The sequence below is a fragment of the Astatotilapia calliptera genome, chromosome 20 (assembly GCF_964374335.1).
Source record: "Astatotilapia calliptera chromosome 20, fAstCal68.1, whole genome shotgun sequence".
In the NCBI taxonomy this organism is placed as follows: Eukaryota; Metazoa; Chordata; class Actinopteri; order Cichliformes; family Cichlidae; genus Astatotilapia; species Astatotilapia calliptera.
This window is the reverse complement of record NC_137441.1, coordinates 2224240-2252218: the sequence shown is the minus strand read 5'-3', so window position 1 is coordinate 2252218 and position 27979 is coordinate 2224240. Positions and strand designations below refer to the sequence as shown.

The 27979-nt window shown below is 41.8% G+C and overlaps 1 protein-coding gene and 2 long non-coding RNA genes across 4 annotated transcripts; 2 read left to right on the top strand and 1 right to left on the bottom strand.

Moving 5' to 3' along the window:
* Positions 1–789: 789 nt before the first annotated feature.
* Positions 790–1659, top strand: LOC145423281 (uncharacterized). Its single transcript, XR_013904363.1, has 2 exons — positions 790–1094; positions 1252–1659. It is a non-coding gene; the product is annotated as an uncharacterized LOC145423281 (long non-coding RNA).
* Positions 1660–3120, bottom strand: LOC145423280 (uncharacterized). Its single transcript, XR_013904362.1, has 2 exons — positions 2808–3120; positions 1660–2178 (listed from the first exon to the last, which is right to left on the bottom strand). It is a non-coding gene; the product is annotated as an uncharacterized LOC145423280 (long non-coding RNA).
* An 8213-nt stretch (positions 3121–11333) lies between these two features.
* LOC145423278 (secretory phospholipase A2 receptor-like) lies at positions 11334–25543 on the top strand. Of its 2 annotated transcripts, XM_080295556.1 has the most exons (7): positions 11334–11558; positions 16323–21564; positions 21743–21839; positions 22068–22252; positions 22805–23000; positions 23146–23475; positions 24014–25543. In XM_080295556.1, the coding sequence occupies exons 3-7, from the start codon at positions 21806–21808 to the stop codon at positions 24193–24195; spliced, it is 927 nt and encodes a 308-aa protein (XP_080151682.1). In that variant the 5' UTR covers positions 11334–11558; positions 16323–21564; positions 21743–21805; the 3' UTR covers positions 24196–25543. The 2 variants fall into 2 exon arrangements, with proteins under 2 accessions (XP_080151682.1, XP_080151681.1); XM_080295555.1 differs by having other exon boundaries at positions 16323–21839.
* Positions 25544–27979: the final 2436 nt, after the last annotated feature.

The window sequence follows — 27979 nt, the reverse complement described above, 5'->3', positions numbered from 1 at the left end:
ACACTGCAAAAAAAGAAACATATACAAAATCACACACACAAGCAGAACATGCATTAACCCTACTAACACTTACAAACACAAGAGAGCTCATGAAGATTACACAACATCTTAAGCATGTGAGTCTGTTTATCATCTTGTCCAAGTCACCTCGTGTGATGCAAAGACCAGTGGACTCATAGCACATTAGTTAAGAAATGGTCAAATAATAGCAGAGAAGTGTGTAGGAAAGGCAGCTTTAAGAACATGCCCTGCTGGAGATGCAGCTCCACAGACATTGATTAAACCTGCCTAATAACACAAACACACATGCAATGAAAATTAGCTTGTTATCTCTCGTCAGTGTTTAAAATAGTGTGAATTTAACAGACACTTGTTATCAAATACTGAATTTATCCAATGCTGACAATTAACTCTCTAGGTTGCAGGACAACAGTTTAACTTTTGTGGAAAAAAAAAAAAGATTCTGGTTTGACCAACCAGTGATCAGACAATAAATTTAGTCGTTGATATAGTAAATTGGGAAATGCTTGCTGCTTGATTGATGCAGCACAAGTAATTTACTGTATGAGGGAAATTCTATTTTTGTGATAACATTTTGAACGTGCATTTCTGTTGTCCTGTCAACTTAGTGGGTTAATAGCTGATATGCAAATTAGTTGATCGTTCTTAGATTAAGGAAAGGTGACTGAATTTTAGCACGAGTGAATGAGATGTGTTGGAGTTTGTTGTGTGTTGAGTGGAGACTCTAAAACACTGAGTTTCCTATAGGGCTTCGGAGCGTGATGTCACGGGGGTGGGCGTGGAAAGGATTTTGGCCCGATTCACCATTTTGGGGGTCTAAGCTAGGAGCGATAGCATAGCCATGGTTCGTACTTGCTGTGTGCTCGGCTGCAATGTTCGATCTTACGACCGGCACGGGAATAAGGTTGGATTGTCTTTTTATGCTTTCCCAACCTGGAAGCGACATGAGGCAGCTCGTGTATCGATGTTACCAAACGAAGGCGTCTAGCCTGGATAGCAGCTGTGAGACGAGCTGACGTGCAGCTCTCTTCCATCTCCAAATATCTGTTGGTGCTCCAGACAGTTTCATTCCGGTAAGTTCTAAATATGTTCATATCTCTCTTTATAGCCTATTAGTTTCATTTTCGATGCGCTCTGAGCTCATAGCAAATTAGAACAAACATCCTACTGAGTGATTTTGCAGAACTACCGTCTATTTATAGAGTTGCTAATTATTTGGCATTATTGCAGCAAACCAGCCGATGAAATGGATGAAACATCATGACTGGTTTCCAGCGCTACACGAGGGACCTGCTTCAAACAAACCACCATGCCAATCAGATTACTTCTTCCATGTGAGGGTGAAGAGGTGACCCTTCTGGATAAGATGGTGAAGGTTTGCTGCGTTTGGTGAACAGTGTGATAATAAAACCAGAGAAGAATGAAACCTGCTCCTGTTAAATGTTCTTAAGTCTTGTGCTGTTATTTTTTCAAAAGATACAGTAAATAAAGTAATGTTAGTAGTGGGTGATATCATGTAAACACTCATGATTTGGTGTAAACATTTTGTCATTTGTAAACTGTAAATGACATGGATTCTACACTGTTACTGATGTGATGTTCTATAAAGTGGTTTTAATAAAAAAAAAAAAGGCAAAATAATTTAGTTTCTTTATTCAACTTTTGAACAGTGGGACTCAGTCAGTACATATTCAGTAAATGCAAATTATTTACACAGCAGTGCACTACAGGCATACATCTAGACCCCTAGATAAAACATGATGGCATTATAGCAGTGACAACTCCTCCACAGTAGCAGGTGGGGTTTTTCTTTTTTGAGGACGGCTCCTTTTACCCGTCACTACAGATGGTCTGTGTATGTTTTGATCAAGAGCCTTTTTTTGGGCAGCTGAAGAGAAGTCGTCTATCTTATGGCCAACCTCTGGGTGTATCTTGGTATTATTACCAGGCAAAACCCAGTATGCAGGTTCATCTGTAACAGTCCTTGTGCCACGGATCAACACTGTTCCGTCTACTTTAGACAGAAGAGCAGCGACGTGGGTGCAGGTCTCTGCGACTCCGGCCATACAGGTGCAGCGGGCGGCTTCAACCTTCCCTGTGATGCTCACAGTGACCCATGGCTGCAATGCTGGTTCATTCAGTCTTAGAGTGCAGCACCTGAAACACACACAGACAAAGTTCATTTAAAGACAAGAACTATGAGCCAAGGCCGACACAAATGTGTTTAATCTACTTTATCATAAATGTAACAAAGTGTCAAGAAAGTTAGCACATACATGTCATTTTTCATTTCTTTATGTGTCCATCTATAGAACGCTGCATGTTATAGTCTAAATCTGTCTGTTCTGTCAGAAACCTGCCTGCAGAAAATGAACCTAAAGTATGTAATGCAAGGATGTCATCACTTTAGAGATGGAGAAAGCATAAAGTGACAATTATGAATCACTTAATATGTTAAGGAGATTCTGCAGGTCATTAATCAAAGTATAAAATTAAAATAAAATGTATTTTCAGTGACACAAGATACAAATATGGAAGCAAGATGTATAATTAGAATTATTTATAATAAACATTAATAAATCATTGCAATTTCTTTAACCATAGAGAATAACTAAATCCTTCAGGACAGTGTCTCATCAATGCACTGAACTCACTATGTTATCCACCTAACAGTCTCCACATGTTCTCACTGTAATTTCCCCTCATGAATGAATTTATGCTGCAGTAATCTGAATGTTTGCAGGGAAATCAAACGCATTTCACTCGCTGTACTCGAACTGACTTACCTTTGATTGAATGACGACTTGTACGCGCTGACTCCACAGATAAGGTATGAAATATATCAGGCTACGTCAATAGCGGTTGGTCTTCAGGGTTTCTACTCCACGGCCGTATTTCATACGGGTCCACATTTCCAATGCAGGCTATTTTCTGCAAGTACCGCCGCTTCGCCTCTGGACGCAATCGGTCTCTATACAGTCCATTCTCTTTTAAGCTGCTTTTAAGCATCTTGTAATCGTCGTTCCAACACAGTGTGTTTGATTTGATTCGTAGACCCCGAAAATGCCGCCGCGCTCCCACAATGCATTGCGGCGTGACGTCAACTCCGAAGCCCTATTTTGATGTGCGAGTGAATCCTGTACCTAGATACACAATTCTGGATACGTCAGAACAAACTTCCTTTGTGAAGTTCATGACACCATGTCACATGTTTTAGGATGAAGGGAAAAAGGAAAACGGAATAAAATCTGTGGCCTAAATGAGTGAAGAGCACAGACCTGGGGATTAAACTCATAGCTAATAGGACATTAGGGTTATGTTGTGTGTTGTGCAGCTGATGGTTGGTTTGGAGTGAATCTAGCTGAAAATTTTTCCTTTTGTTGTGAAGTTGAGCCTGCCAATTAGTATGATGGTATGATAAACCATGCTAATGGTATGATTTACCCTCCTGAGATGAGGAGCTTGTGTCATGACTTAACAAGGCTTTTTTATTTTGATACTTTCACAGTGCACTGAAAGTTTTGTTCGATAATCTCTGTCGTTTGAGCAGATCTGCACGATTAGAACAGAAAGTGCTGTACGACACGTCGTCGAGGAAATTGTTACGAGTTTCTCCACATTAAAATGGGCTCTGGAGAAAGCCACTTATTTGGGACAATTAGAAAGTAAGTTCCTGTCCAAAAAGGATTCAGCGATGTATTCCGAGCTAAAGTTCTTTTTCTTTTGAAATGACGTCATTTTGCTGAGAGTGGAAACTAAATGCGACGATAGGTTCGACTATCAACAAAGAAAGAAAGAATGAATGTATGAATGAATGAGTGAAAGAAAAAAAACTGACTGACTGACTGGTAAAAGCTGACAAAAGCTGACAAGACTTTACTGATGTAACACGACTGTGCGGAGTTAACCCCCACCTGACAAAGGTGCAGATGAATCTATGTGTATTTCCTTTTACAGGAGCAGAAAGATGACAGCAACATTCGAGGTTGCGTGATGATTTAACCTTTTAAGTGCCACTTTCTGTGTCTGTGCATCTACCAGGGGTGTTATTCACTACCTTGTGTTGCTCACAGAGGAAACTGTGAGAAAGTGTGTATACACCTGCGCAGCGCTAACATTTGCATTTTCTTTTCTACAGCATTACAGTTCTTCATGTGGTTTGATCACGTGATTTATACCAGGACAACTGGTTGATGTTTTTTCCTACTACAGGATTTCTGGGTTTATATGTGAAGAAACTGTGTTTCCAGGTCATGAGTGGTGGTGCTGTTACACTGTGTTGTTGGGATAATGTGAAGGTTACTTTGATGATGTGAATAACATGTGAGAAATTTCCTGTGTTGAAAACTAGTGTCACTTCTTTCCACAGCAATGGATGGCTAACTTTATGGTCTTTTTATGGCACCTCTGGAACCTGTCGACCTGCGTCTGACCACAGTCAATGTGTATTGCTAATGTTTGTTTTTCTAAGAATGCATGTAGAGGATTCAGCAGAAGCGGACAAGTGACATGAGGAAAAACAAATAAGAGATGCAGTGTTTATGGGATAGTTTAATATGGGCTCATTTGCTGGCCACTTTTGAGCCCATAGTAATATATGAGTGGAGTGACTTTGCTTAAGGGCAGTCACCGATTACATTAATGTTAACTGAGCACATGGGATGATCCATGTCTGAGGCAAATTAGGGTAATAGTTGTAGTTTACTGATTTGGGAAAACCTGCACATGACACTTGTCTTGCTGATGTTGAATGCTTTATTACTTTTATGATACAATTATTTACAAGTGTGAAGTTTGATTTCACTTCCAGATTTTGCTTTCCAGGCCACGATGGTGTGTATGCAGGCTCCTGGGAGAGCCAGGTGTTAAGCAAACTTAATATGCAAAACACGCTAACATCTTTTATTGCAGGGTTACGGAGCTACTCCAGCGGAGATGCCCTGATGTTGCCTGGGACATGATCTAGCTAACCTTTTTCTTTAGGACAGGGATCCAGGTTTGATGGGTTGACTCGTGGGAGTGTCCATGAGTCAAGAGGAGGGGTCCAGGATTAACATGAAATAATGTTTTCTATGATTAACCGTTTATTTACAGGTATTAAACCTATGCAAGTCGTACATCCGTGTTCAGATGAGGCTTTGATGGCCTATAAGTGAAGTTCACTGAACTAAAAAATGTGGTTTGATGATTGTTGACATGCTCTCCAAATGGAAGTTTTTCCTCCTAGCAAGGAAATACAGGTGCAGCAGTCAGAGTATTGCTGAAAGGGATCTCCTGAGAAATCTTAAGAGGCCCAGTGAGAAGCAAGAACCATTCCAGGCATAGCTGACAGCCCAGGCAGTGGTTGAGGTCAAAGGTCGAGCTGGTTGGGGCCCATCATGAGACCAGACTTTGGAGCCACAGCAAGGACCATGAAACTGCGTTGGAATGAGAGCTGTGCCAAAGGGGATTTCCAGAGACCAACAGAGGAGATTGTGGACAACAGACGGACACCTGAAGGATGAGGGGAGCGTGCCAAGCTCCATCGACAGCGCAGAGGGAGTTCGAGGATGGCAGTTTGCCATTGGATGAGATCAATGAGGAATGGGATAACTGCAAACACATTTGTTAAACTGTGTACTTTTTCAGTAATCTAGGGTGATTTGACATATGCTGAGTATAAAAAGGTTTGTATTGAAACTGTCAGACATGAGGTATTCATAACTGGGAACTTTTCTAGCATAATTGTCAAAAGGGGGAATGTTAGGTTTTGTATTGTTGATTGTCATTTATGCTTAGAAATATTTACTCATATATGCTTAGAAGTATATAATCATTTGTAGATTGAAAGAATGTCTCATCCTAGGAGGTCTGTAACAACTCTGTGTAGCATGAAGACGGGAGTGCGTTCACTCCTCTACAGAGTGTTCTGGCATAGATCACACACCTCCTAGGAGAGGTCGTATCTTCTCTTATTGATATATGGTATAGCAAACACACGTACATCTCTTTAAGTATAAGAGCCCTTTGTTCAGACGGACCCGCTAGACTCCTGGCACCAGCTTTGGAGAGTCTTCACAGGGTCACATCTTGACCTCACACACACACACACACACACAGGCAAGGTACTCTTTGTGTGTATGTAGACGTCATATGTTAATGAACCTATGCATATTCATGTAACCTCAATAAAAGAGCAGTGTTACGGGAAAATGGACGAGAGCAACTGGGGTCAAGCGAAGGAACGGCTGAAGAACTTTGCCTACTTCGTGTCTTGCTTTGTTGTGTAATTGTATTGTCGTCAACGTTCCAGCGAATAAGTTCAGGCTACAAACCTATCAACCACCACCTGTCTTTTTTTGCTCTGCCCTTTTCTTGGTTGCTGTTATAAACAAACAGATTATTTCAGGGTCTCTTTTCAAGAGACTAAAAGCAATAGAAATCTCTTAAGATTTCTCAGGAGATCCCTTTCAGCAATACTCTGACTGCTGCACCTGTATTTCCTTGCTAGGAGGAAAAACTTCCATTTGGAGATATTACCATTCTGTAGAATATTCTTATATTCCACTTTTACTTGTTCCCATGTTCTAGTGGGTCCTGTCGTGGCTCTAATGTGAAAGAGGATATAATATAATATAATATAATATAATGTAATATAATATAATATAATATAGTGTAATATAATAAATTTACCCTACCGCCTACTGGTGTTGGCCAGAGGGGCCGATGGCGCGATATGGCAGCCTCGCCTCTGTCAGTCTGCCCCAGGGCAGCTGTGGCTACAACCGTAGCTGCCTCCACCAGTGTGTGAATGTGGGAGTGAATGAATAGTGGTATTGTAAAGCGCTTTGGGTGCCTTTAAAAGTGCTATATAAATCCAATCCATTATTATTTCTATTATTAAATTACTTACGAGTTTAATTTGTCAGCAACTTCCTGCCAGCCCTCTCTCCTTGCTTCTGCAGCCTTTGCAGTGTTCCCTTGCGTTTTAATTAAACTCTGAAACTCCTGAAATCCCTCAATCAAGAGTTCTTCCTCTGCTGCAGAAAAATACTGAGCGCGCTCCTTCGACATTTTCGCCGACCAATCAAAGGGTTGCCGATCAATGTTTCTACTTTCGATGCGTAGCCCCTGTTAAGCCACCCAGTGATCTCACATTACTTCATCCAGCTGTACTAATCGTCAACAACAGGTGTGTTTGAAGAACTGGAATAGCGAGCTCAAAGTTAGCGCGATGATTTGATCTTGGATGTGTCATTTGATCTTGGATGTAGTAAGCGAGGTACGAAGAACGGACCCCTGAACTGGGATAACTAACAAAACAAACAAGAAAACATGAAACACAGGGCATGAAAAGCAGATGAACCAACAACAAGCACTGAGAGAAGTGTCCTGATTCGTATTTGAGGAAAGAGACATACGACTGAAGGTCCATTGTGCGTCAAAACAATGATTTTATTAAAACACATATATGTGGGAAGATGAGCTCTGCAAAACATCAGCCTTGATCTCCTCCGAACAATAAATGGGGTGTCATATATATAACATAGTTGATGACGAGTAATATGCATCAACGCAGATAAAAAACACATGCATGTTCCAGTAATTCTGCCAAGGACATATTCTAAAAAAAGAACAGTTCCTTCCTCTGTTCCTCCGCCACCCGCCAGATGCTTCCTGTTATATCACTTACTGCACTTCACTTATTTGTGAATGTGTATTCAGGCAGACTGTGTGTCTGTGTTTTAACCTTAGTGCATGACCTCCCTCTGCGTCATCTGTTACCAGGCAAACTTCAATACCACAGGGCACACAGGCCTTTATTCCATCTTTGGACAGCATGTATAATATGTGGTAAATTGTACTGTAAGCATGCGTGCAATCCTTTCAATAGCTGTACTTTGAGGAGCAAACCATTAATTAACTTGACAGACCTTCAACTCTTTAATTAGCACAAAAATGCAATATGTGCATAACATGATTACGGTTGGACCTGCAATGAAAGATTGTTATGTAATTATGCTCACACCTGAAATACAGACTTTAATGTAACATCAACAGTTTCAATAAATGCTCTAATGAAATGATAAATCATAAGTGATGCAACAGTAATAATAATGGTTATGAATAGTAACAGTAAAATAATATTCTCATCCCGACAGAAGACACACTTATATACACAAAGGGAAACAAAACACAGGAGGGAGACACAGCTGAACCTACAGACATGGACCTTCCAGTTGTGGGATAAAACAAATTATTTCACTGTTACTTGTTATCTGTATTATCATTGCATTAATTAACCTTGCATTAAGTCATTATTATTGCATTAGAACCACATAACAATCATTGCATTAAAGCATTTATTGGAGCTGTTGATATTACATTAAAGTCTGTATTTCAGGTGTTAGCATAATCACATAATAATCTTTCATTGCAGGAGCAACTGTAATCATTTTATACACATTGCATTTTGGTGCTTTTAACCCTTTAAAACCAATCAGAGCGGGCACGCTCCGTTTTGCGTAACTATTTTTAAATCCCAGTAGCACTGCAACCACGTAAGCTAGCACAATAATTTTTTTCCATATGAAACCGGAGGAGCTGTAATTACATCTCATGCCATCAGCTTGTCCTCGGTCACAGTTTCCTTCCACATATAGCTTTGCAAAAACTGCATAAAAAGCACTTGCAGCAACAAAAACATAATATTCCAGAAACACGCTTTGCCGATCAGCTGTTTGTAACACTTCCTATGTTGGAATAGACATCAGCATGAACTATCGCATGTCCACCATTACCTGCCCGAAAACCGGAAGTGATGTCATTTTTGCAGAAATGTAGTTTTTTACCATCAGGGCCTCATGAGCCTATACTGGTGTTTTTAAAAGTTATCTTTGACTTTATGACTTTCTGTGTCGTTTCTGGGATGCTTAGGACTCATAATGCACAGCTGGAAATAGTTTATTTTGATGCATATGCGGCTTTTTTGCAAATTTGCACTATAATATTTATTTTCGTTTTTCCTGCAGTGTATAATAATTGGTGTATTTCAAAAATAAAACTATGAAGTGGTGGGAAACTATTTTGTGCAACTTTTTTGTATTTACAGTTTTGAGGGATAAGCCTCTTAATTTTCTCTAACTAGAAATATATGTTAAAAAAAACGATTTTAAATTCTTTTGTAGTTTATTGCACTTTTTTGCAATTTATGTAATGACTATGCACTTAATGCAGACATATTATTAAAATTTAGGCTGTAATGGTTGTATTGATGTATAGCAACTTGAAATGCTCCCAAAAATGGCTCCACAGCAGGTAAAAATATAATATAAGCTCTGATGGACTTGGTTCTATGGTAGGTCTTAAAGGGTTAAAGAGTTGAAGCTCGGTCAGTTAATTGATGGTCAGAAGCTTCATCCGGCGCGATGTCCGGCCGATCTATTGAGCAAAGTGGCCTAGAGCTATGGAAGGATTGCATACATGCTTACAATACATATATCACATATAATCTAGAAACAGGCCTGAATAAAGGCCTGAGGGTATTCAGCAACCTGCTGCGTTTGAGTTTTCTTGGTAACAGATGACTTAGAATAAGTCAGGAAGTGTACTTCTGAAATGTCTTTGTTTCCTCTGTAAAGTGTGCATTTTTTGGTGGTTATTTTGAGGAGCTGTCTGGATGAGGCTATTTGAATAACCAGGTTATTCATTATTGTCTTTTGTTTGTTTATATTGGTATATGAGCTGGAAGCACCTGGCTTGGAGGCGAAGAAAATGTTCTTCTCAAACTGTGTCAAAAGTCGTTACCAGAACATTTGTGGTTTTGGAAGTTATGCATGTATTGTATCTGCTTTGACGCATGAGGGGGCGCCATCAATAATACCCTGATGCTATAAAAACAACTGCTTGTGTATTATTGGGTGGAGATCGACGCTGAGTGTGTGACCGTTCATCTACCCACACGGGATTTTGAATCCCTCCTGTATCCCTCCTCGATATTTGAACCCTTAACACAGTTTTGAGCCGGCCCATCTCATGATATTCGTGCTTGTGTGATTTCAGGGCTTTACCTTTTTCATGAAGTGGTATAAAAGTGTATATAAAATATCTGTGAATCTTATTACTTCTGTTCCATCCATGTTTTTCTAGATGGGGTGCAAGTAGGTTTCCTTTATGTCCTAATTAGCTAGGACGCCCTCATGCAAATGATTGACTGTAAGGAAAACTGATTTGACTTGTTTTGAATTGACTTCTGCACACACACATGCATCCATCGCCTCCTTGGAAGTAACTTGCATATTCATTTTGCATGAAGATGAAGATGAGAAGTCATGTCACAACAGTCGGACCAAAGGAGAAAGCAGGGAACATACAAGAATGGACAAAGCTCTGTTCATCATAGCGGCATCAGGCAAGTCTGAATTATTACGTTTCCATCATCATATTTAAGTGTGATCCTTGTGATGAAGATTATTACTGTAACTCTAAGGGACTTCAACTTTCATTGTTTTTCTTCACAGAAATGAAAAAGATGATGCATTAGTGCGTTATATTTACTCCTGACACAAATTTTCTGCCAACAGAATAGATTACACAGAAATGCATTGAAGCTAAACTCATTTATTTACTGTGTTTGCAGGCCTGTGTGCCGTCGCCTCAGATGTTAAACATCACTACCAGTTTGTTTATGAGCTGAAGAACTGGACTGAAGCGCTGAGTTACTGCAGAGACAAATACATAGACCTGGCTACTATAGAAGATTTGCTTTTATAAAAATAAAACTGAATTATTATGAACCATTTTTTTCTTAATTTGTATTAATCTTTATAAATAAAAATGGAAAAAATTAAAGAACTAAATTACAAAATATCACAAGATATGAAATGTTTTATACTGTATATATCAGTGCTTACTGATAATCTGACAGCCTAACTCATATATTTTATGTCTAATGAAACAAACCCGCTGGTGCTTTCAGAGAGCCTGGATCGGGCTGTATGATGACATCGTTGGCTGGCAGTGGTCAACGTCAGAAACCAGTGAGTTCAGAAACTGGTCACCTGGACAACCAGATAACCAATGGGTTATAGAATACTGCGTATTTATGCTTGATGGACCGTGGTTTTATGACCCTTGTACGAATGTGTTCAGATTCGTCTGCTCTGATAACAGAGGTGAGGATTTTCAACTTAACTAGAAGCTTAGAACAAAACAGGTCCTGTTCTGTGCTTTTATTGATGTTTCAACAACGGCCTAATTGTTTAGACTTACAAATGCATTTACAGTTGTACACAGCACTTAAGTATGGTCTGTTTTCAGGGTCGACTAGGACATTTGTCTACATTGACATTATAACGAGCTACTGCAGACTTCATTACACAGACCTGGCCAGTGTGAGGAACATGACAGAGAACCAGAAGATAGATGACCTGGTACCTCCAGGGATAAGGGTGTGGATCGGCCTTTTCAGAGAGTCCTGGAAGCAGCAAACTTTGAAGAAAATGCAAAATGGGAGGACTGGGCCTGTGGCTCACAGAAGGAGTTTGTTTGCAATGTTGGTAAGCATTACTACCTGAATCATTGGCTGCTATTGGTCACAATTTACAAACTACACCCTAATGTAAAAGGTTCTTGCTGTACATCCGCTGTTGTGGTGGCAGCTGCTCAATATGTGAAAGTAACTGTATGTGAGAAAACAGTCCTGTACAGTGAGCTCCTAGCTGCTGGCTTCACATTTTGTCACCCAGAAACCTCAAGTGGTCACACAGTTTATTCTGCCAGACCCACATTCAGTGTTGTGATGGAAGCTGCATCAATCGTTGTGTTCAGTGCTGTTGGCCTTTGTTTCATTTTAAGGTTTTTTTCCAAAATGACCTTTAACAAGAAAGCCTCGTTTCTGCTGTTTAATAGCAAAGAAATGTAAACGTTTTAAAATTATGTCAAATTGTGTCTCTAACAAAACCTCTGTAACTTTGGTTTTCTGTATTTTGTCCTCAGTTACTCTGACACAAAAGCAGCTGCTGTGATGCCTCTGATGAAGTCTCACAGTGTCAGCTTTGTTTTTATACACAGATTTAAAAATATGGATATGTACTGGTAAATGATCAGAATTATAATATTTCTGACTGAATCAAAACTGAATCTGAATCGAATCGATTATAGAAATCAGTGACGACACCCAGCACTATTTACTGTGTAGTCATTTTTCTAAAGAGACACGCTGTGTTCCACCTTATATTGTTGTTTATATTACACATCAGCAGAGGTTTGAAGTGAACACTGTAATATTATTGTGAATATTAGTATGACAGGATGGGTCATAACAAATGGGCCATTTCTGTTTTCTGGTTGTCGCTTATATATAAAATTAAAACAGCAAACAACACACCAGGAAGGTTAATCTGAGATTTTGGCACTCATAAGTGTTTTATTGCAAGTAAATTATGTATTTAAAATCTGAATATGAAAATGCAAGTGAAAGATAGAGCTCAAATTCAAATTCAAATTCAAATTTTTATTTGTCACGTACACAGTCATACACAGTACGATATGTAGTGAAATGCTTGGACAACTGCTCGTGACCTAAAGAAAACAAAAAAGGAAAAGGCTATGAATAAGATAGGAAATAAATATGAAAAATTAAAAAGGGTAAATTTAACTAGGAAGGAATAAAATATAAATTAAGGTTAACAATGAAATAACTGTACAACACACTGGGAAAGAATAAGATAAAATATATAAATTAAATTGAAAATAAAATAACTGTACAACAAAATACACAATATAGAACTATATAAGAATGTATGAACAAAATACACAAGAAGTAAAAATAAATATATACACAATAACAGCAGCAGTGATTTAAGTGATGAAGTGAAAACAATGTCCAGAAAGTCCAGTGTGTGTGTAAGAACCATATGTGTGGGTCAGTACTGTGTTGTGGTGTGATTGAGAGACCGTATCGCCTGCGGGAAGAAGCTCCTCCTCAGTCTCTCTGTGTTGGTCTTCAGGGAGCGGAATCGCTTTCCTGACCTCAACAGAGAGAACAGTCTGTTGTTGGGATGGCTGAGGTCCTTCACCATCTTCCTGGCCTTGGTCCAGCACCGCCTGCTGTAGATTGAGTGCAGGTCAGGGAGCTCGGAGCGGATGGTGCGCTCAGCTGACCGCACAACCCTCTGTAGAGCTCGTCTGTCCTGCATGGTGCTGTTCCCGAACCAGGTTAAGATGTTTCCCGTCAGGATGCTCTCTATGGTGCACGAGTAAAAGTTCCTGAGCACCTTGGAGGGCAGTTGGAAGTCTCTCAAGCGTCTGAGGTGGTAGAGACGCTGTCGGGCCTTTTTCACCACGGAGTTGATGTGACAGGACCATGACAGGTCCTGCGTGATGTGAACTCCGAGGTATTTGAAGCTGTCCACTCTCTCCACTGGGCACTCGTTGATGACAGGGGTCTGGTAGTTCCTCTCCTGCTTAGTGCTGAAGTCCACTATCAGCTCCTTTGTCTTACTGACGTTTAGAAGGAGGTTGTTCCTCTGGCACCAGTTCTCCAGATTCCTAATCTCCTTCAGGTAGGCCGTCTCGTTGTTATCAGAGATCAGGCCCACCACGACGGTGTCGTCAGCAAACTTGATGATGGTGGTGGAGCTGGTAGTGGCCACGCAGTCATATGTGTACAGAGAGTACAGCAGGGGGCTCAGAACACACCCCTGGGGGGCTCCAGTGCTGAGAGTGGTGGAGGCTGAGACATGTCCGCCCATCCTTACTGCCCGTCGTCTGCCAGTTAGGAAGTTGGAGATCCACTGACACATAGATGAGCTGAGTCCCAGATGCTCCAGCTTGGTGGTGAGTGTGGAGGGAATTATGGTGTTAAATGCAGAGCTGTAGTCTATGAAGAGCATTTTAACATAATTCCCCCTTCTAGTGTCCAAGTGAGTGAGTGATGTGTGGAGGAGATGAGAGATGGCATCGTCTGTGGAACGATTTGGACGGTAAGCGAACTGTAGTGGGTCCAGTGTGTCTGGTAGTGAAGAAATGATGAAGTCTCTGACCAGGCGTTCAAAGCACTTCATCACTACTGAGGTGAGGGCTACAGGGCGATAGTCATTGAGAGAAGCAGGGTGGGGTTTCTTCGGGACAGGAACAATGATGGACTCTTTGAAGCATGTGGGGATCACCGACTGAGATAAAGAGATGTTGAATATCTCAGTGAACACAGGAACTAGCTGGTATGCGCAGTCTCTTAGGATACGACCTGGGATGCCGTCTGGTCCTGCTGCTTTCCTGGTGTTCACTCTCTTGAAGGCTCTCCTTACTTCATGCTCGGAGATGACGAGCACGTTTCCGGTGCTGGCAGTATCTTCCTGTCTGCAGCCGTTAGCGCCGCTAGCATTAGCATCGTTGGAGTCCTTAGCTGCAGCCTCGAAGTGAGCATAGAAAGTGTTCAGCTCGTCTGCCAGAGTCACGGCCGCGCTCGTCATACCGGTTGTTGGTGCTTTATAGTCCGTTATTGTCCTTAGTCCCCGCCACAGGCTCCTACAAAGACTGTTCTTTTTAAGGAAAATGAGATCTTTTAATGTCTCATCTGAGATGTTGTCTTTGTTTTATAGAAGTTTTATCGAATCTGTGATGTCTTTTTGTATCGCTGCCTGGTTTGGTAACCTGACGGTGAAGAATAAGAATCGGTTGGGACTTCTGGTAAAAACCGCTAGCAAAATTTCAGGGCGCTGGCAAGATGGACTTTTGGCCATTTACAATAGAAACGTGCTTAGAAAGGCTCATTCTATTATTAATTGTGTGAACCATCCACTTCACAGTGAGTTTGAGTTGTTGCCTTCCGGCCGCCGTTTTAGAGTACCTCCGAGGAGGACTAAAAGACTCCAGGTCTCTTTTATCCCTACTGCGTCTTGTCTCCTTAATGGCAAATAATTGTCCTTGAATTTTCTATCATTATTATTGTTATTATTGTTTTATAGTATTGTTCTGTTGTTCTTATCCTCCTGCTGCTAAACTAATTTCCCCTTGTGGGACAATAAAGAAAAATTGAATTGAAATTGAATTGAATAGAGTCACTCTGTTGGAGTTGTGACTCTAGTTTCCTCCCGTAGCGCTGCTTCGCCTCTTTTACCGCCCTCCGCACGTTATATGACGCGGCTTTGTACGGGTCCATGTCCCCCGTCGTGAGTCCCGTGTTGTAGGCAGCGGTGCGGGATCTCAGAGCGTCGCGGATGGTTTTATCCACCCACGGCTTCTGGTTGGGAAACATTGTGATAGTCTTTGTCTCCACGGTATCGTCCGCTAGTTTCCCGATGAATCCCACAACCGCTTCCGTAAACACGTTGACGTCATCATCGGAGCTGTTTCTGAACATGGCCCAGTCTGCGTCATCGAGTGCGTCCTGTAACGCGGCCACTGATTGATCCGTCCAGCGCGCGACCTTCCTCTGAACCGGAACTTCCTGTTTCAGCCTTTGTTTGTATTTTGGCATGAGGAAGATGGCGGCGTGATCAGATTTGCCAAACGGAGGGCGGGATTGTGCCTTGTAGCCGTCCTTGACCGTAGTGTAGCAGTGGTCCAGTGTCCTTTCACCTCTGGTGGGGCAGGTGATGTGTTGATAAAAGTTCGGCGCTGCGCGTTTGAGGTTGGCGCTATTACAGTCCCCCGTCACAATAAGCACAGCGTCCCGGTGTTGTGTCTGGTGCTGTGTGAGTGCCTCATGCAGCTCGCATAAGGCGGTGACCGTGTCCGCTTGTGGTGGAATATAAACGGCACTTACAATGACCGATGTAAATTCCTGAGGTAGATAAAAAGGACGACACATGATGGACAGTAGTTCCAGATTTGGTGTGCAGGAGCGTGTGAGAGGAACAACGTTCGCACTGTTGCACCAGTTGTTGTTCACCATTAAAAACACGCCGCCTCCCCTTGACTTCCCCGAGTCCCGTGTCCTGTCCATGCGGTGAACCGAGAAGAACTCGGCCGGCTGGATGGCGTGGTCCGGCACCGCTGGGTTCAGCCATGTCTCGGTGAAGCAGAGGAGATTGCAGTCCCGAATGTCTCTCTGGAACTTTATGCTGGCCCTGAGGTCGTCAAGCTTGTTCTCCAGTGACTGGACATTGGCGAGCAGGATGCTAGGCACAGGTGTGCGGTGTGCACGAGCTCTCAGCCTGTTCCTGACGCCGGCTCGCTTCCCTCTAGGCCGCCGCTTCCCTTTGTTCTCCCTCAAGATCTCACTCGGCCAGCTCGGATCCGGAGTTAAAAACTTCGAATTGTGAGTACATTGTATACCAGCTGATGAAGGATGTAACAATTTGTTCTTATTTTAAAAGCACCTGTTTACAAGGAAGTGGTGAAAGTGAACCTGATAAACTCCGGTCTGGATCTGACCCACCCTGATGTGATGGAAGCCACGCTGAACCAGGCAAGTCATGTTTATTTATTAATATACATGAGAGAGAGATTATACATGCACACATACATCTGTGTATGTGTGCATGTATTTAAAAATTGAAGCTCTCACTGAATTGCAGCTTTATCACAACACTGAATGTGGACCTAACAATCTGGCTGGATTCAGTTGCACGACTGTGTGAACAACTTAAGACTCTCACTACTTCTGGGTCTGTCCTCGTGATGTGTCACTGAAACTGCCAGTCGACTGTATCTGCTTCACAACAATATAGAAACAAGAATTTTTCTCAAATCAAACTTAAAGCAGCGTATTACTTCTACTTGATCACTAAACAAGTGCTTTATTACAGCATATGAATACATTTTTCTTCAATATTCAAAACACTGACTATTAGAGATGATTTCATCTGTGTATTAAAGTTGTCTACACAAAATGTTTTGTCATGCTTGTTTGCACAAACACCTCCTTCAGCTCATGTACCTTAGGCTGAGTCAGGTAAATTTAAATATCTTCTCTTAAAAATAGATTCTGAAGAATTTAGTGTATATTATTGTCTGAGTGTTACGGCCCTAGCAGGGCCTCCTCCTGAAGGTGCCTGTGTGGGCGTGTCCCACCACCTCTTCTGCCTGAGGTGCCACCTTTCCCTGTAACACAGCTGACTCACATCAGTAATTAAAAGTATTTAAGCCCAGGGAAAGGTGAGCTCTGGGCCAGAGTGCCATTTTGTGTGGTGTTTGCAGCTAGTGAGCTGTGTGTGTTTTGTGGTGTTTGCAGCTAGTGAGCTGTGTGTGTTTTGTGGTGTTTGCAGCTAGTGAGCTGTGTGTGTTTTGTGGTGTTTGCATCTAGTGAGCTGTCTGTGTTTTGTGGTGATTGCAGCTAGTGAGCTGCGCTTTCCTTTTGACTTTGCTTTATTGACCAACGCCTGAGTTTTGTTTGTTTTTCTTAAATGGTGATAGCGGCTTGTCCGTCTCTCTTAGTTGAGCTACTTCAATAAAACTCTTTAATTTAACCCTTTTGCCTCCTTGACTCCTTTTTCTGACCTGGACACCTTTTGTTACTTCCCCCTCACCGCCTAGACCCCTCGGGGGAATGTAACAAGTGGGGGCTCGTCCGGGATCGTTGAAAAGGGAGTTTTGAGTTGGAATTGGTTTTTGATTATCTGGCTGTTTTTTACCTTTGGAGATTCAACTTCCCAGTTTAGTTAGGTGAGTGTCCAGCTGAGCTTTGTTTTAAGTTCTTCCTTCGGGCACTCTTTTTTTTGTTTTGCCTTTTTTATTTTCGGAGTAATCCTGGGCGGGGATTAGTTCCCTGTTGGGGGTAGGCAATTCAGGGCTCCAGTCGCTGAAGTTTCGCCTTTCAAGTTGCCTCGAGCCCGGCACGCTCCAGAAGATAAAGTTTGTTGTGCTTAGGAACTGGGTAAGTTGTGTTTGTTTATTGTGTAAACTGTAAGAGGTAAGTTGGTCATTTAAACTAAGTTGTGTAGTTTTGGAGTGAGTTGGCAGAGAGGTGTGGTTGTGTCTTAATTAGGGTGTGTTTTCTAACCCTTCTCCGGCCCCTAAAATGGCTGATGCAGCCATAAGTGCACAGGTGCCTAGAAGCTCGTTTGTAAGTAATAACATCCACCTGGTTCCCGTTTTCTGTGAATCCAGTGTTGAGAGCTTCTTCAGTGTATTTGAAAGCATAGCAACTGCATTACAGTGGCCTGAAGACGTGTGGGGGGTGATGTTGCTGTGTAAATTCACAGGTAAGGCTCAGGAAGCTTGCTTTGGTCTGTCTAGGCAAGACAGCCTAGTTTATGAAAAGATTAAAAGTGCCGTCCTCCAAGCCTATGAACTTGTGCCTGAGGCCTATAGGCAGAACTTTCGAGGTTTGGAGTTGGCACAGGGTCAGTCCTACCTTGACTTTGCTCGGGAGAAGGCAAAGCTTTTTGGTAGGTGGTGCTCTGCAAGCCAGGTTAACAGTTTGGGGTCGTTACGTGAGCTCAAGCTTGTGGAGGATTTTAAAAACTCTGTTCCTGAGTCTATTTCGTGTTATTTAAGTGAGCAAAGGGTTTCCACTCTACAGCAGGCTGCCATACTGGCGGATGGGTTTACCCTAACTCATAAAACAAACGCGGTGGAATGTGACATCCCTTCTCACGGTAACACATCTTGGAGAGCTAGGAGGGAGCCAGCTAACAAGGCTGAAAAAGTTGTGGTTTCGAGACCCAAAACAAAACTGTGTTTCTTCTGCCACAAGCCTGGCCATGTGGTTGCTGATTGTGTGAAACTGGCACTTAAGCGGAAAGCGTATCGAAAGGGAAGAAGGCCTGATTTGAAAACAGTCACTCATGGTTCTCAAACTAACAAGGTTGTCAGGCCCAGCAAAGGACCACACTTGGGGCATAGTTGTTTAAGGGGCTCCTGTGGTCAGTGTAAGGGATCAATTAACCCTGAGCGGCCGCTGGTTGACAATTTCCCAGGTCCCAGGTTAAGTATTTGTGTGTGTCAGATCCAACAGAAGCTGAAGGAGCAGGGAGTACAGGGAGACGTCAAACTGAGCTGGAGGAAGCAGTCAGATGGATCGGTCTTCCACAAGGACGAGGAAACGAAGAAGAAGAGCATCGTGTGAAAATAGTTCAAGAAATGTTGCTTTCGCCTTTGACCTTTCAAGTGCTATTGTGCCATATTATCATATTATTCTATGCTTTGTGTGAATATCATCATCCAAACAAAACAAAAATCTAATTATGATGTCTTTGCATAGTTTTACATAGTTTTATTCTTACCTGTTAACATTTAAAACACAAGACGTTTGCTGGGTATTTGGTGACAGTTCACTGTAATTTTAATACATGCGGTTTTTTGCTTGCCTTGATCATGATGTATTTTAGTCTATTGAAACCATTTCAAAGGGTGCAGTAGCTGGCATGTGACACATGGGGGCCCTACGCTGAAATGTAGGTCTTTTCTGAATATTACATTTGCACACGTGTGATGAAGAACTCAATATCTTTTTTTTCCCCTTTTTTTTCCCTTTTTTTTTGCCTGTCCCGTTTGGCTCTTTCGCATCAGAATTATTGTCTAAAGGTGAAGAAAGATGCCCAACGGATTTACTTTACCAAATTGACCATCCCAGCCTTGCCGTAATGGTCCATTTGATTCACCCTTTATTGTTTATTTTATTTTCACTTGCTGAATACGGGACAGACTTGACTGGGGGAAGGTGCGTACACCTGTGAGCATGGACGCGCTTGTTTTTTTAAAAGGTTCCTTCATGTAATGATCTGCTAGAGGGTGTGGGGGGGCCACAGCCCCGTCCTCCAGGGCATGAAGCAGGTATGCAGGAGATCAAAACTCCAGACATCCAGAGGCCCCCAGAACACAAGAGACCAAGGAAGACCAACAGAGGGGCAGCCGCGCCACTGTCCCGGAAAGAGCTGAGGAGAGTCCCAGATGAGGGCTCACTCAGCAGCAGCGGAGCAGAAGCCAGGGGGGGTTGCAGTGACGTGCCCGTGAGCCCTGCCAGCAGCCAGCCGTGCCTGAGTGACCGAGCCCCAGGCCGAGAGGCCGGGGGCACCCCACCCCCGAAGTGGCCCGAGCGAGCCCCAGGCTCCAGGCCCCGATAAGCGGCCGCCAAGGAGTGAGCCGGTGTGTACCTGGACGCCCACCCCCGGACACAAAGAAACACCAACGCACCGACGTCTGAGGGCGTCTGCCACCGGCAGGGGAAGTGGTACTCTAATTTTCGTTTTTCCTGCAGTGTATAATAATTGGTGTATTTCAAAAGTAAAACTATGAAGTGGTGGGAAACTATTTTGTGCAACTTTTTTGTATTTACAGTTTTGAGGGATAAGCCTCTTAAATTTCTCTAACTAGAAATATATGTTAAAAAAAAACGATTTATTTATTTATTTATTTATCTATGCACTTAATGCAGACATATTATTAAAATTTAGGCTGTAATGGTTGTATTGATGTATAGCAACTTGAAATGCTCCCAAACATGGCTCCACAGCAGGTAAAAATATAATATAAGCTCTGATGGACTTGGTTCTATGGTAGGTCTTAAAGGGTTAAAGAGTTGAAGCTCGGTCAGTTAATTGATGGTCAGAAGCTTCATCCGGCGCGATGTCCGGCCGATCTATTGAGCAAAGTGGCCTAGAGCTATGGAAGGATTGCATACATGCTTACAATACATATATCACATATAATCTAGAAACTGGCCTGAATAAAGGCCTGAGGGTATTCAGCAACCTGCTGCGTTTGAGTTTGCTTGGTAACAGATGACTCAGAATAAGTCAGGAAGTGTACTTCTGAAATGTCTTTGTTTTCTCTGTAAAGTGTGCATTTCTTGGTGGTTATTTTGAGGAGCTGTCTGGATGAGGCTATTTGAATAACCAGGTTATTCATTATTGTCTTTTATTTGTTTATATTGGTATATGAGCTGGAAGCACCTGGCTTGGAGGTGAAGAAAATGTTCTTCTCAAACTGTGTCAAAAGTCGTTACCAGAACATTTGTGGTTTTGGAAGTTATGCATGTATTGTATCTGCTTTGACGCATGAGGGGGCGCCATCAATAATACCCTGATGCTATAAAAACAACTGCTTGTGTATTATTGGGTGGAGATCGACGCTGAGTGTGTGACCGTTCATCTCCCCACACGGGATTTTGAATCCCTCCTGTATCCCTCCTCGATATTTGAACCCTTAACACAGTTTTGAGCCGGCCCATCTCATGATATTCGTGCTTGTGTGATTTGAGGGCTTTACCTTTTTCATGAAGTGGTATAAAAGTGTATATAAAATATCTGTGAATCTTATTACTTCTGTTCCATCCATGTTTTTCTAGATGGGGTGTAAGTAGGTTTCCTTTAAAATGGTAAAAAATGGTAAATGGCCTGTATTTGTATAGCACTTTACTAGTCCCTAAGGACCCCAAAGCGCTTTACATATCCAGTCATCCACCCATTCACACACACATTCACACACTGGTGATGGCAGCTACATTGTAGCCACAGCCACCCTGGGGCGCACTGACAGAGGCAAGGCTGCCGGACACTGGCGCCACCGGGCCCTCTGACCACCACCAGTAGGCAACGGGTGAAGTGTCTTGCCCAAGGACACAACGACCAAGACTGTCCGAGCCGGGGCTCGAACCAGCAACCTTCCGATTACAAGGTGAACTCCCAACTCTTGAGCCACGATCGCCCCCTTTATGTCCTAATTAGCTAGGACGCCCTCATGCAAATGATTGACTTTAAGGAAAACTGATTTGACTTGTTTTGAATTGACTTCTGCACACACACATGCATCCATCGCGTCCTTGGAAGTAACTTGCATAATCCTTTTGCATGAGGATGAAGATGAGAAGTCATGTCACAACAGTCGGACCAAAGGAGAAAGCAGGGAACATACAAGAATGGAAAAAGCTCTGTTCATCATAGCGGCATCAGGCAAGTCTGAATTATTACGTTTCCATCATCATATTTAAGTGTGATCCTTGTGATGAAGATTATTACTGTAACTCTAAGGGACTTCAACTTTCATTGTTTTTCTTCACAGAAATGAAAAAGATGATGCATTAGTGCGTTATATTTACTCCTGACACAAATTTTCTGCCAACAGAATAGATTACACAGAAATGCATTGAAGCTAAACTCATTTATTTACTGTGTTTGCAGGCCTGTGTGCCATCGCCTCCAAACATCACTACCAGTTTGTTTATGAACAGAAGAACTGGACTGAAGCGCTGAGTTACTGCAGAGACAAATACATAGACCTGGCTACTATAGACGACATGCAGGATGTGCAGATGCTGACCAGCACAGTAGATTTAAGCAAAATGACCACCATGACAAACGGCAATGTAAATTATTTTTCTGGCTTTTTTTGTGACAGTAGGACTTTAGGTTTTTGCACATTATTTAAATTTTATGGTACTGAACTATATTTAAACTATATTTTCTTGAAAGATCACTTTTCTTTTCTCACTGTTGCCAAGTGCTCACATGGGGTGATCTGATCGTTGACTTTACAGTATAATAAAGCAGATTGAGGCAACAGTTGTTGTGATTTGCTTTTATAAAAATAAAACTGAATTATTATGAACCATTTTGAATTGAATTGAATAAGGTTAGCGTTAGGATCTTGTGAACTTACAAATATTTGAATATAATTTTTGTCAAGTGGAAAATGTTTTTGACAGAAAAATTGTGATGCAAAAATCTACAAATTAATTGAGATTTTCTTAATTTGTATTAATCTTTATAAATAAAAATGGAAAAAATTAAAGAACTAAATTACAAAATATCACAAGATGTGAAATGTTTTATACTGTATATATCAGTGCTTACTGATAATCTGACAGCCTAACTCATATATTTTATGTCTAATGAAACAAACCCACTGGTGCTTTCAGAGAGCCTGGATCGGGCTGTATGATGACATCGTTGGCTGGCAGTGGTCAACGTCAGAAACCAGTGAGTTCAGAAACTGGTCACCTGGACAACCAGATAACCAATGGGTTATAGAATACTGCGTATTTATGCTTGATGGACCGTGGTTTTATGACCCTTGTACGAATGTGTTCAGATTCGTCTGCTCTAATAACACAGGTGAGGATTTTCAACTTAACTAGAAGCTTAGAACAAAACAGGTCCTGTTCTGTGCTTTTATTGATGTTTCAACAACGGCCTAATTGTTTAGACTTACAAATGCATTTACAGTTGTACACAGCACTTGAGTATGGTCTGTTTTCAGGGTCGACTAGGACATTTGTCTTCATTGACATTATAGCGTCATGGGCGAACGCCCAGAGCTACTGCAGACTTCATTACACCGACCTGGCCAGTGTGAGGAACATGACAGAGAACCAGGAGATAGATGACCTGGTACCTCCAGGGATAAGGGTGTGGATCGGCCTTTTCACAGAGTCCTGGAAGTGGATGGATGGAAGTAACTCCTCATTTACATATTGGCAAACAAATGAACCCAATGGACCAGAGCCTTGCGTGGCAGCAAACTTTGAACAAAATGCAAACTGGGAGGACTGGGCCTGTGGCTCACAGAAGGAGTTTGTTTGCAATGTTGGTAAGCATTACTACCTGAATCATTGGCTGCTATTGGTCACAATTTACAAACTACACCCTAATGTAAAAGGTTCTTGCTGTACATCCGCTGTTGTGGTGGCAGCTGCTCAATATGTGAAAGTAACTGTATGTGAGAAAACAGTCCTGTACAGTGAGCTCCTAGCTGCTGGCTTCACATTTTGTCACCCAGAAACCTCAAGTGGTCACACAGTTTATTCTGCCAGACCCACATTCAGTGTTGTGATGGAAGCTGCATCAACCGTTGTGTTCAGTTCAGAGGTTTGAAGTGAACACTGTAAAATTATTGTGAATATTAGTATGACAGGATGGGTCATAACAAATGGGCCATTTCTGTTTTCTGGTTGTCGCTTATATATAAAATTAAAACAGCAAACAACACACCAGGAAGGTTAATCTGAGATTTTGGCACTCATAAGTTTTTTATTGCAAGTAAATTATGCATTTAAAAGCAGAATATGAAAATGCAAGTGAAAGATAGAGCTGATGAAGGATGTAACAATTTGTTCTTATTTTAAAAGCACCTGTTTACAAGGAAGTGGTGAAAGTGAACCTGATAAACTCCGGTCTGGATCTGACCCACCCTGATGTGATGGTAGCCACGCTGAACCAGGCAAGTCATGTTTATTTATTAATATACATGAGAGAGAGATTATACATGCACACATACATCTGTGTATGTGTGCATGTATTTAAAAATTGAAGCTCTCACTGAATTGCAGCTTTATCACAACACTGAATGTGGACCTAACAATCTGGCTGGATTCAGTTGCACGACTGTGTGAACAACTTAAGACTCTCACTACTTCTGGGTCTGTCCTCGTGATGTGTCACTGAAACTGCCAGTCGACTGTATCTGCTTCACAACAATATAGAAACAAGAATTTTTCTCAAATCAAACTTAAAGCAGCGTATTACTTCTACTTGATCACTAAACAAGTGCTTTATTACAGCATATAAATACATTTTTCTTCAATATTCAAAACACTGACTATTAGAGATGATTTCATCTGTGTATTAAAGTTGTCTACACAAAATGTTTTGTCATGCTTGTTTGCACAAACACCTCCTTCAGCTCATGTACCTTAGGCTGAGTCAGGTAAATTTAAATATCTTCTCTTAAAAATAGATTCTGAAGAATTTAGTGTATATTATTGTCTGAGTAATGTTAAGTATTTGTGTGTGTCAGATCCAACAGAAGCTGAAGGAGCAGGGAGTACAGGGAGACGTCAAACTGAGCTGGAGGAAGCACTCAGATGGATCGGTCTTCCACAAGGACGAGGAAACGAAGAAGAAGAGCATCGTGTGAAAATAGTTCAAGAATTGTTGCTTTCGCCTTTGACCTTTCAAGTGCTATTGTGCCATATTATCATATTATTCTATGCTTTGTGTGAATATCATCATCCAAACAAAACAAAAATCTAATTATGATGTCTTTGCATAGTTTTACATAGTTTTATTCTTACCTGTTAACATTTAAAACACAAGACGTTTGCTGGGTATTTGGTGACAGTTCACTGTAATTTTAATACATGCGGTTTTTCGCTGTTGCACTTGTTAGACTATAATATTATTTTATGCCATGTTATACCCCTAATTAAAGATTGTGAATTATTATGTAGTTTTAGTTTGCATTATTCTCCTGAATTAGAAGAAGCTGATAACTATTGCATCTGTTAAACTGATTTGCATTACATTAGACTGCTGATTTATTGTGGATGAATGATATTGTTTTATGATGCATTATACTGCTGAGTTATAAGAAATACTGTTCGCAGAAAGTCATCGCCTTATTTGTCTGATTAGAAGAAAACAGAATATGCTGGAGTTTTCTGCCCCATCTCAGCAGGAGCAGATAAACGGGGAGCCAAGGTCGTAGCTTAGGCGCCGTGTGAGAGAAAGCATGTGAATGTTTAGGCTTTTATGATAAGGTGGGGGCACCAGAGGCTATAAGAGTTTGATCAATGCTCCACCATTTTGAGATCTGAGGCTGTCTGCATACAGTGTCCATCTCCCACGCGTGTGACTATTAAAATCATCGTTTGACTTAACCCGGCCGGACCAGTGTTGTTATTGTGGTTTTTTTCTCTTGTCTCCATCCCCAATTTTGAAATCGTAACACACTTTACAGACAGCCACTGAGTGTTTGATGCAGTAGAAGCAGAATTAGAAGCTGATTGAGGCTGTAAAGATGGCGCATTCTTCACAAAAGCAGGTCAGCCCCACGCACGGGGCGAACTTGCTAACGGAGATTTGCACATTGGTGCGGTTATGGCGTTAGCGTCATTTTAACTAGATTAAAGCTGACAGCACGAATATTATGAGATGGGCCGGCTCATCATTATCCTGATTTGCATTTGTTTGTCTCACTCAGTCCAAAAATTACATCAATAGGGAGACGTGGATGTCTACCAAAGAGTAAATAAAAGGGCGAGTATCCTGTCACTAGTTGTGCAATTATCGGCATGCACAACTTTGTTTACATAGTCACTCCAGTTTTCTTTCTTTTCCTCATCCAGGGTCCGCAGCATTCACAGCACGGTGCGATTAAACCTTTCCACTGGGTTTCCCTGTGGATGGTAGGGTGTAGTCTTTGAATTAGCTATTCCTCTGTACTTCTGCAGCTGTTTGAATAAATGGTTTTCATATTCTCAAAAATCAAATCAAATCACTTTTTCTCTGCCTTGATCATGATGCAATTTACCAGGAAAACCAAATTTCAAGGAAAAGTCATTAAAAATTTTATCTGCTGCTGTTTTGCCAGATTTGTTGCGTGTAGAGTAGACTTGAGCAAACTTGGTGAAGTTGTCCTGTAACACTAAAATATACTCATACCCTCCCCTGCTCTTTTCGAGATGGACATAGTCTATTGAAACCATTTCAAGGGGTGCAGTAGCCGGCATGTGACACATGGAGGCGCTACGCTGAACTGTAGGTTTTTTCTGAATATTACATTTGCACACGTGTGATGAAAAACTCAATATCTTTGTACATATTCAGCCAATAAAACCTACTCCTTGCCAAATTCATCACACGGTCCACCTCCAAGTGACCCATTTCGCAGTGAAGGTGTTTGTACACCAGTTCTTTGTTCGATTCTGGAATCACAATCTGAGTATAAGTCACAATCTTTCGTATCAGCAACCCATCATCTGAAATAAACAGCTTTTTCCACTCATGTAGTAGCTGTTTTACTTTAGGATTTTTGGTCGCTGATGTTTTGTCAAAGCTTGCACCTGTGCTCTTTAAGTTGAGAACATAAGCTACGGCAGAGTCCTGCTTTTGAGCTTGTAATAGCTCCTGTGTTGTGATTCTCACATCTGGCTGAGTTTCTCTAAGTATTTTATTTACTTCTGGATTGCACGTTATAGCTGATATCCAATCCAGTTGTTGTTCTTCCTGTGTTTCAATGGCATTCAGTACTGCGCTTAACACTTCAGGCGAACACAGCTCAGTACATTCTGACATGTATGAGTTCATACTAGAAGGTGTTCTGGACAAAAAGTCTGCATCCACGTTACTTTTTCCAGGTCTGTATTTCAGTGTTATGTTAAAATCAGCCAGCTCGGAAACCCATCTGTGTCCTGTCGCATTCAGTTTACCTGTGCCTAAAACATAGGTTAAAGCAGGGGTGGGCAATCTCAGTCCACGAGGGCCGGTGTCCCTGCGGGTTTTAGATCTCACCTTGGGTCAACACACCTGAATCACATGATTAGTTCGTTACCAGGCCTCTGGAGAACTTCAGGACATGTTGAGCTAATTTAGCCATTTAAATCAGCTGTGTTGGTTCGAGGACACATCTAAAACCTGCAGGGACACCGGCCCTCGTGGACTGAGATTGCCCACCCCTGGGTTAAAGGGTTGTTGTCACTGTATACTGTCACTGAGGAAACATATAACAAATAGTCTCTAAAGCGCTCAGTCGCCGCCCATTTTAGTGCCAAAAACTCCAGTTTCCCTGAGTGCCACCTGTAGTTCTTCTCAGCTTGTGTTAATGTTCTTGATCCATATCCAATTACTCTTAATTTACTGTCCTGCCTCTGGTACAAAACTGCACCAGGGCCTTCTTCTGATGCATCGATGTGCAGAATGAAGGGTTCCTCAAACTTGAGATAAGCCATCACGGGTGGATTAGTCAAAACATCCACCAAATAGTCTAGTGCTTTTTGGGTGGCTGTCACTCCATATGATTTTTTTGGGTGGGTGCAGCATGCCCCGCCTTGGCTGACCGCGCTGGTGTTTGGGTGTGGTCAACTGAGAGTAAATCATATAGTCACATTGCATGTCTTGAAAAATCTTGTGCATAGCTTCGGTAGTATCCTAAAAGCTTTCTCAGCTCTTTAATGTTTGTCGGTGGGTTGTCCTTCAAAGCTCATCCTGCTTGTACCTCTTTTTCATCCATTTTGTAACCGTCCTCATTTTTAAACAAGTCACATTTATCAGGTCTTAGTTTTACGCCCCAAGCCTGCTGACGTTTGAGAACTGAT